The sequence below is a fragment of the Podarcis liolepis genome, assembly GCF_965112155.1.
Source record: "Podarcis liolepis genome assembly, chromosome: 17".
NCBI classification, from domain to species: domain Eukaryota; kingdom Metazoa; phylum Chordata; class Lepidosauria; order Squamata; family Lacertidae; genus Podarcis; species Podarcis liolepis.
In genome coordinates this window covers 18,265,984-18,277,454 of record NC_139571.1, presented here as the reverse complement: position 1 = coordinate 18,277,454, position 11,471 = coordinate 18,265,984, and the positions used below count along the sequence as shown (strand labels likewise).

Here is an 11,471-nt window from a genome sequence, read left to right as displayed (position 1 = left end):
AAGTAATTTTAAACCATATTTATGTTTAGTGTGTGCAGCCTATCTCACCACAAGCTTCTCCCATACTTTCAAATGTTGGTAGGTATGAAAGAATGTTAATGCCTAAACCGTGTGTCTGTTTTTCTCTGATTCACTACAATTATCTACCATCCTGTTTCGTTTTGTGTAACAAACAGATGTTGCCTGTGCAACTCATTTGCTGAATAAGGCCTACTTGATGATGTTTAAGTTTCCAATCTAGTTTTACCAAAGCCATTTGACCTTTAGCAGAAACAAAAGTAAAATGAGAATGCAGAACAGTGATTTATTCAGGAAAGAATTATTTATATACCTCAAATATGTTTTTCATTAAAAACGATATTTATTTATACCATACATACTTCAAAAACAGTGTTGGGTTTTTTAATTTTTTTAAAAAATGTTCCTTAGATATCATTTAGCCATTTTTTAAAGGTTTGTTTTGCCTTTTTCAACATTTCTTCTTGCTTGGTTCCTAATAGCTGGGCAGAGGGCAGGGTTTGAAGAGACAGTGCAGTACAGATAACACTACAAAAGTTAATTTGTTTGGGAAGAACAAACCTTTACTTTTCTATGTTCCCTTTCACAAGCATACCGTACATACGTAGCATAAAACAAAACAAAGCATCTCTCCATTTAATTTTTATAAACGAAAGTAATTAAGACTTTGGAAAAAAGACAAAGCACAAATGAAAAAAAAAATCAAGTCAGCAAAAATTGTGGAGGTTTTTGATGTAAACATATTTTTTTGACATACTGGTCGGTAACACTTTTAAAAGAGTCTGTAGGAAATCTGTAAATAATGTCAGAAGTTGTGTCCACTATTTGAAAACAAAGAAATATGGCCTAAGATAAGGCATTTCAATTAATAAAGACATCTTTTTCTTTTTCTTTTTCTTTTTTACACACACATGGAGATACTGCAACTAGTATTTATATTTTTGTTTTAGGAGAAAAAAAGTACTGTAGCGTATACTGCTTTCAAACAAGGGAAAGTTAGACAAGCCTAAGTCCCAATGAAAGGATAGGGTTTAGTTCAGTTGAGACTAACGTCTTCCTGTTGGTTCAAATGAGACTCAGCCACAACTAACTAGAGGTGGATGAGGGCCAAGGAAGACGGGGGAATCTATTTAACTGGAATAGTTTCCGCTAGTAAAATTAAGACTGGATTGCTAATGCCAATTTGCAATGAACAGTGGTTGAAATTGCACAACAGAGTCAACTTGGAAGCTGAAAGCATCCCAAGTATTTCTGGTTTCGCAGTTACAAGAGAAATGTTCTAGGAAAGAAAAGCACTCTCTTTGAGTTAGCAATGCACTGTGTGCGGAAATATTCCTTGTGTATTCTTTTAAAAAAAGAGAGAAAAAAGATCTGTTATATGACACACACCATAATGGTCTTGGCTGTAGGCTGAGCTTAAGTAAATATCATCATTCAGTCAGTATGCTGTGGTAACGCAGGCTGCCAGTGCGGTTTGCCATGCTCAGACAACACATGTAAACACCAGAAACAAAAAGAAGAAGAAAAAAAGATTTGGTGAGCAGCTTCTCCCTGTCTTCCTCAATCATTGGCCTCTCCTCTAACACACTCTTTCCCAACTCTACTGTAATTGTTCTCTGACAAATCATGTTGGGAAAGTACAAAAGATGAAAACATGAATTTTCGGTTTGGGTCCCTCCCTATACGCAGCCACCAGCTTCCGATTTCTCCAAAGGGGAAGTTACCCAATCTAATGAATGGCACACCGTTTCCAAGCTTTAAGTGCTTGTGCCATTAATGGCTTTCGATTGCTTCTATTAAAAAAAACCAAAAACCATGCCTTGATCATACCTCGGCACTTTCCAGTGCACACCAGACAACTTTGCAGAGGTTAGAATTGTTTTTCATTTTCATGCAACTAAAGCCCAAGTCTTCAGTAGAGAACATACAAATTCATTTCAGGAATTCGGATTTGGCCCTTAAGTCACTGTGACCTCCTTCTAAGCTACTGCAGATCAAAAGTAGATCCCACACAATTGAACTGGACAATTTCAACTGGAAGCCCATCCTTTCTCAGTTGAAGAAATGTCTCACACTGTGAAGCTCTGCTTTTTTTGTCTATAAACCTACAGACTCACTTGTGGATAATATTTAGAACCTGAGAAGGACATTCATGTGTATTCTCTCCTTGCTCCCAAATTCCTAGGATATTTTTCCCCGCAGGCCACAGCAGCTGATTATATTTTGGTTACTGAAAACTTGTGCAAAGTTGGCAGTTTCGTGTTAACATTTAACACTTTTATTTTTTATTTTATTTGTTCGGCATTCTCGCCCCATACTGACCGGACCACTTCTAACAAAGTGTTAATTCTTTCCTTTCTTTTTTTTTCTTAATCAATAAGACACTGAAAGTATGGCAATACTTTTTAAGGGAAAAAAGGGTATGGATATTATTACACATCCCCACATTGTGTAAGAAAAAAGTGCATGACTGGATTTATGTAATAGTAACAAGACAAAAAAAAAATCCCTTAAAAAAAACTGTATCAGATCAGGTGCTCTAAAGCATGCCAGCACCTCCCCATTACGCATCTCTAGCAGGTAGTTAAAAAACAAGACCTTGTGTTTTCTTCTTTTTTTCTTTTTTTCTAAATGTGCACTGAAGCTAATATAAATGAACAGAGCTAGCCAGCAAACTATTCTCCCCCCTTCCCCGCATATCTAACAGCTGGATGTAAATGTAAAACCGAACCGAACAAAAAACAACCCCCCCCAAATAAAAATAAAACAAAAAGTTAACCACCATCAATACAATTGTTTTACATGATAGGCCCTTCAAGGCTCAATATATACAAGTGTAACAGCCATGTGTAGTTGATGGTCCTCTCAAAGGTTTAACATTCACAAAAGACAATTGTACTTGTTCTCCCCCCCCTCTCTCTGCAGTGCTGTGTTTCCTTGTGCCCCCCCCTCCCCTGCATTTCTCCCCTTCCTCAAGATTGCAGGCGACAGTCAAAGGTAAAAGAAACAGTCTCTTTGGAGATGACCACGGGTTTTATAACAAAAGTGGGGCTTCAAAATGCAAGTTTGTTCGTGTTCGTGTGTGTGTGTGCGTTCGCTTGTTCTCTTTGAAGCAGTGGAAATTTCCTCCCAGGTTAAACTTACTACCCCAACCCACACAAAATAAAAACAGACAAACAAGAAAAGAAAGAAAAAATAGAAAAAGGAAAAGGAAAAAAAAGCACCTGGTGTTTGTTTTTTTCTGTTTTGTTAAAAAAGAAAAAAAAAGATATATATTTATATTTATATATATATATATTTATATAATAGTCTGTAAATGGCAGTTCAAAGTAGCGGAAACCCTCTGCGAGAGCTACTGGCGTTTGCCACGTCCATCTTTGAACTAGTCTAGTGAAGCGAAGGGAATGTTTTTATGCAGGTTTGGGTTCTGACTGTGCCGGTTCCGGCTGCGGACCGAAGAAAACATCATGTTGCACCCAGGGATTTTGCACTTGTGCATCTCCCGCAGGTGCACAGTCTTGTAATGCACCCTGAGAGTCCCCTTGTTGCTGTACATTTTGTGGCAAATGTTACACACGATCCCCCCATTGCTCATGGAAACGCTGTTGAACATGAGGGAGCCCGGGACTTCGGCGCCCACGCCGACCCCTAAGGCCGGGGCGTCTGCCTTGTGTGACGACTCCCCACTGTCACTTGCGCCGTCCACATCATCAAGGAGAATCCCCTCGTCGCTCCCCGCGTCGGATTCTCTGGAGGAATGGATGCTACTGCTAGACTGGATGCTGGAGGTGGTGCTGAGGTCTAGCACCATGTATTCTTCTGACATGCCCCTTCCGTACCCGTTCAGGTGGGAGTCCTCAGTACCTGCCGGGGAGGAGGTGTCTTCCCGTATGTCAAAGCCCATCTGATGCGGGGCGCCGTAGATCTTCATCAAAAACTCGTCACGGAGGTCCTTGCTAAGCGAGGGCTGAGAAGTGTCCAGGCCCATGTCATCTAGTTCTTTGGTCAACAGTTTACGGTGCAGGTTTATGTTAGCACTGTGTCTAGGAAAGAAATAGGAAGAGGGGGCGGGGAGAGAGGAAAAAACAACACACCGTATCGCTGATTACATTTGTAACGCAAAACTTGCAGGTCAAAACATAAGTTAGCAAGATGGGGATTTTCATGCAATCCTACTTCTACTGCCTCTTCTCTCGGAAATCCAGGCATTACTATAATGGACACAAAGGCAGGGCAAAAATGCTACAAATCCACACTTGCCTGGTCTCTGCCCCACCCCACTTAGGATTACAAGGAACTTCAGCTACTCAGCAACGTAACCTGTTTTGGTTTTTGACCAACAGATTACTGCAGCTCTTACAAAAGGAGCCTCTTTCAAAAAGAACTAGGCAAGAGGGAGAGAAATCAGTAGAATCTCTTTCTATATATACACAACATTGGAGCTGCTGGTTATAGATTGGGATTGTAATCAAAAAGACCAGTATAAACTGGAGAGACTCTGTAAGCAGTTAGGCTAGTTTTATCTTTTTTCCCAATAATGAGGGGGAACCTTAAATGTTTCTGGTCAAGACCAATCTTAAATGGAATAAAACAGTGAAATCTTTGAATGGATGAGGTCTTTTGAGCCTGATTCAACAAGTGTTTAATATAATCCTTGCTTAGGGCTACCACAGATTCCAGTCAGGCATTTTGGCTTAAAAGTTGCGCATGCAGTGAAATTTGGGGCTGCAAGAGTAACTGAAAAACTAAATCCATGTTGAGTGGAATGACTTATAAGAGGAGTTGTTGTTTTAAAATAGTAGTGGAAGAACGTGTGATTCTGTGCGACTTAAAACTGAGCCATGTCCACACAAATTGGGCCTTTTTATATGTGCGACTTAAAACTGAGCCATGTCCACACAAATTGGGCCATGATCGTTTCAATGCCCTTATTATGTTTATTTAAATCCATTGATTTCTCCTCTCCCTCCCACCCCAGAAAATCCTCAGGGTTTGGGCAGAAAATAATAAATGAAAAGTGGAATATGCAAATTCATTACTGAAACTTAATGTTTTAAATTCCATAGATTATCTGTCACTGTCTGCAAAGCAAGTTTGGAGTCCTGTAACAGACAGCATGGGCCACAATACATCTCTCATTATGGGCTCAATTAATTGCCAGGTTTACATATCTTCCTGTTTCCAGGTGTCATTTGGCAAAAAGCAATTGGGAGGGCTACAAGGTTACTGAATACCTTGAAAAGCATGAGTTTGCAGGCTGTGGGGGTCACTCAACATGCACAGCCAAGAGGAACAATCATATTTTATTATATGCAGCCAGTAAAGGCTGAGGTGGGGTTCCTTGAGCTTGGCCTTGTCACAATGTGAACCCACAAACTCTTGCTCCAACTGACAGTAGAGGCGGGCGCACTCAACATTTCAGTTGTGCATTTACACAAAGCAAATGCACAGCTGAAAAATCAGAGTGGGGTGGGGGAAAGATGTCCTAAAATAAAAAAAATAAGAAGAGTTTCAAATCCAGTTATAGTTGCACACTACAGTGTGTTCCGGGGGACGCGAGTGGCGCTGTGGGTTAAACCACAGAGCCTAGGACTTGCCGATCAGAAGGTCGGCAGTTCGAATCCCTGCTACGGGGTGAGCTCCCATTGCTCGGTCCCAGCTCCTGCCAACCTAGCAGTTTGAAAGCACGTCAAAATGCAAGTAGATAAATAGGTACCGCTCCGGCGGGAAGGTAAACGGCATTTCCGTGCGCTGCTCTGGTTCGCCAGAAGCGGCTTAGTCATGCTGGCCCGATGAGCCGGAAGCTGTACGCCGGCTCCCTCAGCCAGTAAAGTGAGATGAGCGCTGCAACCCCAGAGTCGGCCACGACTGGACCTAATGGTCAGGGGTCCCTTTACCCTTTACCTTTACAGTGTGTTCCTGTCTACGGAAGTGGTGGGCAATGTGCTTTGCCATGTGGGTGGAAATGCCTGCCCTCATTCTCTCCTTGCAGTTCAAATGGGGGCTGCGCTGGATGCCGGCTGCTCAAATGTGCATTGTGAGGCAAGATGCACATCTGGGTGCAATCTGGGTGTGCAGTTCCCAATCTAACAAAGCCAACTGTTTCTGCACATGGATGCGCCTTCCAAATTTGTGTGACTTGAGTGTAGGAAACCCAAGATGACAATGCAAGATTTCTTTATATCGTTTGAACATCATTGGTTCAAACAGTGGATTCACCGAGAGCCTTTCTCTCAACCAGCTGGGCTCCCAAAAGTAGCAGAATAACCCAAGTGTGCATTATAGTGGGCTGGGAGGGTGTAGAATAATGTAAACTTAATTTTCCATATCTATTTACATGATTCATCATATATTGTCATAACTCATTTACCCTATTAAATATAGCAAAGTAGGATAACAACCTACTTTTCCCTTTGACAGAAAGCAGGTGGCTGTTGCTGGTTTAAGGATGATTGATAATTGAGGGGAAGTAAATTTGGGTCCCATAGGAGCTCTCTCTATGGAGAAGAACTAGCGAGAAATATGTCTGATATTTTTTTCAGGGGTGGGGAAGGAGAGATGCAAGGCATATACTGTCCGTTCATTCCCAACGAGACAGCGATCCTTTCACAGAAACTATTGTACTACCGTTTCTTTCTAAGCACACAAGTGTGTTACACATGTACCCCACACTGCGCTTACGAAGGCTGAGCTTACCTTGTGATAAGATCAGCTTTCTAATCTTTTGCTAAATCGAGATCACAAAAGAAAGAGGAAGACAGTGAGAGAGATAGAAAGAAGGAGACAAGAGAGAAAGAGAAAGAGAGAAAGAGAACAAATTCACATTCCAATCCAGTCACATCTGGCTTAAAAAAAAAGAAAAAAAGAAAAGAGAATCTTAAAACAATAAAATACAGGCTAAAAATGCTTCGGCCATGAGATCATTTTCTGTCACCCATCATCTCACTTACACTGTTGTCCTGATGGTTACCGGACCAACTGCACAATCTAAAACCATAAATCAAATCAGACACAGGCAAATTCACATCATCCACAGATTTGTTCTGAACAGATGCATGCTGTATTCACATCCATGAATGATAAATAAACAGAAATAAAGGCCGTACAGGCTCCTAGACAGAATTAATTCTTGCCCATTCTAGTGTCAGATGGCAAATGATTCAAAGGGAAACTTTCTAAGCAAAATACAGGAAGCACTTAGCTGTGAACGCCTGCATGTTAACAAGCTGCAGTTGTTTTTGCTAGTTATTGCACATGTGTAACAGTGCTATTGAGATTCATGGTCCAGTTACTGACACCAAGAAACCATATCTAGGATGTCTGCTTGCTTCCCTGACTGCATCTTACAAGCAAGCAGAAACATGTGGCAGCTTTGGCTGCGGCAGTTAAGTGGTTGTTCCATGAACAAGCTATCTGAGGGCAGGAGCTTGCCATGCCACTGCCAACTCTCATGGCAAAAACAAACAGGAGCACATAGTCAGCTATTGCACTTGAGCAACTCCCTCTTTTAAATGTGTGCATCCCGCCCTCTCTCTGAGAAGCTCCCGGTGGCCACATTTTAGTCTCACGACTAGGGTTGCCAGAACACACTGCAGAGAACATGCATGTAGTTTCTCCCTCCAATTATCTCCCAGTCTCGACACACACCTGCCTGTTCTAAGAAGCAGGGATCCAGGTGTGCCATGGAGCCGTAGGGTTGGTAAACAATGGGACTGGGTTAGGAATGGGTGAGAGATGGCTGCCCAGTCTTCTGATTCACGTAGAGCTACACGCACACTTTCTGGGATGCAACCCAGCAATCCTAATGGCAGCAGCCCACGGTGGTCATTTAGAGGGAGGGAGTCTGACATGCCTAAGTAAGGCCAACTACCAGTGCTGGAATTACATATAAGCTAAACAAGCTATAGCTTAGCCCCCCCAAAAAAAATTAAAGAAAAAAATTGTCAATGACAATGTGTTTGCATTATTAAGTTTGTTATGAATAAAAAAAACATTTTGAGTTAGAGCTTAATAATGACTTCACTATTAATATACTTCTTCTTAATTGTATTTCAGTTCAACAATTTCTTTTATAAAATACCGTATTTTTCGCTCTATAAGACACACCAGACCACAAGACTGGTTTTTGGAGGAGAAAAACAAGAAAAAAAAAATTCTGAATCTCAGAAGCCAGAACAGGAAGAGGGATCGCTGCGCAGTGAAAACAGCAATCCGTCTTGCTGTTCTGGCTTCTGGGATAGCTGCGCAGCCTGCATTCGCTCCATAACACACACACACACACATTTCCCCTTACTTTTTAGGAGGGAAAAAGTGAGTCTTATAGAGCAAAAAAGACAGTACGTATTTTGTTATGTGCAAATGGCTTTAGATACCTATTAGGTCCATAAATTACCATATAGCATATATTCAACAGAGCGACAATTTGTTGTGGACAAAGGACAGCTGGACATATAAAGGGCCCCATTCCTTCAGTAGCTGAGGGCTTCATCAAACTGAAATCCGGCCCTGCCAACTACTGAACTACGTAGCTATGCAGATAATTGAACTAGGGGGGTTCCTGACATCCAAACCCACCATGCTGTTCACTGCACTGCACTGGCCTTGCCTTTATGTAGAGCAGCCTAACAGCATGGCACTGAGTCGAACTTAGGCTTGCCTTTTCCCAATTTCCCCCATGCCCCACTAAAATACACTACAAGCTGAGTTTTGTGTAAATGTAGCTAGGAAGTGCAAAGCCTGTCAATTCTCTCTTGTTTTATTCCTTGGTTTCCTGCTAGAACAGCCAGATTTGTCATGCAAATAACATCAGGGTTTACTGAATGCAATACAATGCAAAGAAATATTAATATTGTTTCACCCTCTTCTCCAAGCGAAAGTTGCTTTCCTGATTGGTGATCTGTTAAAAGTTGCAGCTGGTTTCAGCTATCAATAGGAAATGATGCCATATCCATTCACTTATCATTTATAGCAGTAGCTATCAGTAATCTAATTAAACTTATGTACTGGCCGTTAATGTCTGTCAGGCAAATGATGTGCAGAAATGTGTGGACAAGTTCTGGCACTTTCGTCGACAAAGTCCCTTATCCGTTTGTCAGCAGTACCATTGGCTTCTCCTAATATAATTACATTGACTTTTATTCAATTAAGTGCCATTCCTAGCTTTTTTTAAAAAAAACCCTTGCTTTATCAATTGATTCAGGTGTAATGCAATAATAAAGATGAACTCATTGCAGTGCATTAGCCCTGCTGTTCATAACTTCTGAACATGGGTTCATTCATAGCAGTCGATTTCCATTATGCAACCACAGTTCAAAAGAATTGATTCTGTTACATTCATTTCTTAATCTATATCACTCATGTTGGAGAATCCTCTCCAAGATCATGCGAAAATATAATCGGATACCTTGTGTTTGTGTGTGTTAGTGGGGGGCATACTATTATTCATTTGGATTTTTATTTTTTAAAAACATTTTCAGATTAATAGTGAAATCATGGAGTTCAAAGATACATTAGGACTGGGGATGCTTTATTCAAATGTAAAGAAATGTTCAGAGAGTTGTCGTGTTATAGGCCTGGAGCTACTGGGCTGGGTGGGTGCAGCGCAGATATGCTAGTATTATACTCAAATGTTCAGTGATAAGTGCATGATAAATGCATGATAAGTACATTCAACAGGGACAGGGTGCATGTTGAATACTTAAAAGGCTAAGTGCTTTAAATCTAGCTTCAGCCCTAAGACTGACCATTTCTACCTTACATCTAGAGATATGTAAAATCTTCCTGAGAAATGCTACTACTCTTACAGAAGTTCATCAAATGTTGCACCAGAGGGCAGACATCTAAAATTACTTTCTTTAGGCAAAAATCAGACAGCTTAAAAGTGTCAGAATTGCCCTAAGAAATGTCATCAGTCTTACAAAACCTCTTTTGGCTTCTCTGCCCACCCCAATTATCTTTAAATTTCACTTTAGGTAAAAAAAAATCTGGTGAAAATCTTACTTAGCTCTTTCCTCTTCAGGCATGCGGAAACACCTGTAGGGAAGTTCTGCTTCTAAATGTCCATAAAATGGGAGATGGATTAATTTGTCAGCTTGGGTCAGTTTGGTTTCATATACACTTTCATGCAATTTTCTCCTAATACGCACATTTTAACTTTGCAATTCTGTACAATGTGCATATTTTTGCAAGCAATTCCCCCACCCCTAATGTGCTGATCTTTAGGTGTTATGTTCACGGATGTATATGCATTTTTGTGTGTGCACTTTTTCATAATGTGTACATTTCAAATGCATTTTCTGTTTAAAAATACATTGCAAAATTCAGAGAAACACATTTCCAAGAATCGCTGCATTTTTAAACAAACAAACAAACAAATAAAACCACACTCATTGCAATGTAATACATGATTTAAAAAAAGATAAATAGTATATAGATGAAACGGCTTACTTCTTACTGTGTACACAACGAAGACAATACTATATTATTCCCCCCAATTATTATTATTCTGTAGCACTTCCAGCTTGGTTTGTGCAATGTTATGAGAAGTGTGAATTTAGCAGGCTCACATTGAAATGTGAACTGAACAAATTTCTCCCCCACTGGTACATTAAATATATTTTAAAGCTTTTCCTTAAATATCAGAGAACATCAAAGAAAGATGGTCAAACATTCTTCCTTTTATAAAGATTTCACTTTGGCCGTTCTTCAGCCATATGACCTACAATTCTTACTGATTTTGACAACTGGTTACATCATATTTATTGTGTGAAATGAATAAAATTTTTGAGCTTATCCCCCTCCCCCTCCCCGCTTTGGAAGTGTGTGTGAGATCCTCCCCCCAATGATAGCCAATATATACAGTATATGAAAAAATGTTCCCTGCTGCAGCCCCACTTAATTAACTGTGACAGGTTCCAATGCAGGAGAAATGAGTCCATCTAACTCAGGCATAGGCAAACTCGGCCTTCGAGATGTTTTGGGACTACAACTCCCATCCTCCCTAGCTAACAGGACCAGTGGTCAGGGATGATGGGAGTTGTAGTCCCAAAACATCTCGAAGGCCGAGTTTGCCTATGCCTGATCTAACTAGACTATGCTATGGTTAAATGTCATCTAGCTACAATAGACCAAGTAAACTATCCCAGAGCATGTCTGAAAGCACATATGCGAAACCTGTCTGGGTCTGGCCAGCACCTGGCTAGGAGACTGCCTGGGAACCATATGTATGTGGCCTTAAGTCCCACAATGAAATAAAAGAAGGATATAAGAAGATTAATAGAACCACAGAATTGCAGAGTTGGAAAGGGACCCAAGCATCATGTACTCCCAGGGGTGTCAACTAGTATAAAATACTGGAGGGACCCAGATAATCCCCGCCCCATATAATCGATCACAAGACCTGGCACATGCACACCATTTGAATGGCAATGTCCATCAACTTTGGGTTTTGTTTT

At 40.7% G+C, this 11,471-nt stretch overlaps 1 protein-coding gene across 8 annotated transcripts in view; it reads right to left on the bottom strand.

Annotated features, from left to right (window-relative positions):
• Nucleotides 1–339: 339 nt before the first annotated feature.
• The window catches only part of BNC2 (basonuclin zinc finger protein 2), a 419,967-nt gene continuing 408,835 nt past the window's right edge, over nucleotides 340–11,471 (bottom strand). For 5 of the 8 annotated variants that reach the window (XM_083482228.1, XM_083482225.1, XM_083482226.1 and 2 more), the window contains one exon: nucleotides 340–4,061. In XM_083482228.1, coding sequence (XP_083338354.1) covers nucleotides 3,401–4,061 — 661 coding nt within the window. In that variant the 3' untranslated portion in view covers nucleotides 340–3,400. Of the gene's footprint in view, nucleotides 4,062–6,714; nucleotides 6,746–11,471 lie in introns of those variants that run through there. The other 3 variants (XM_083482229.1, XM_083482224.1, XR_014520626.1) reach the window with 3 other exon arrangements.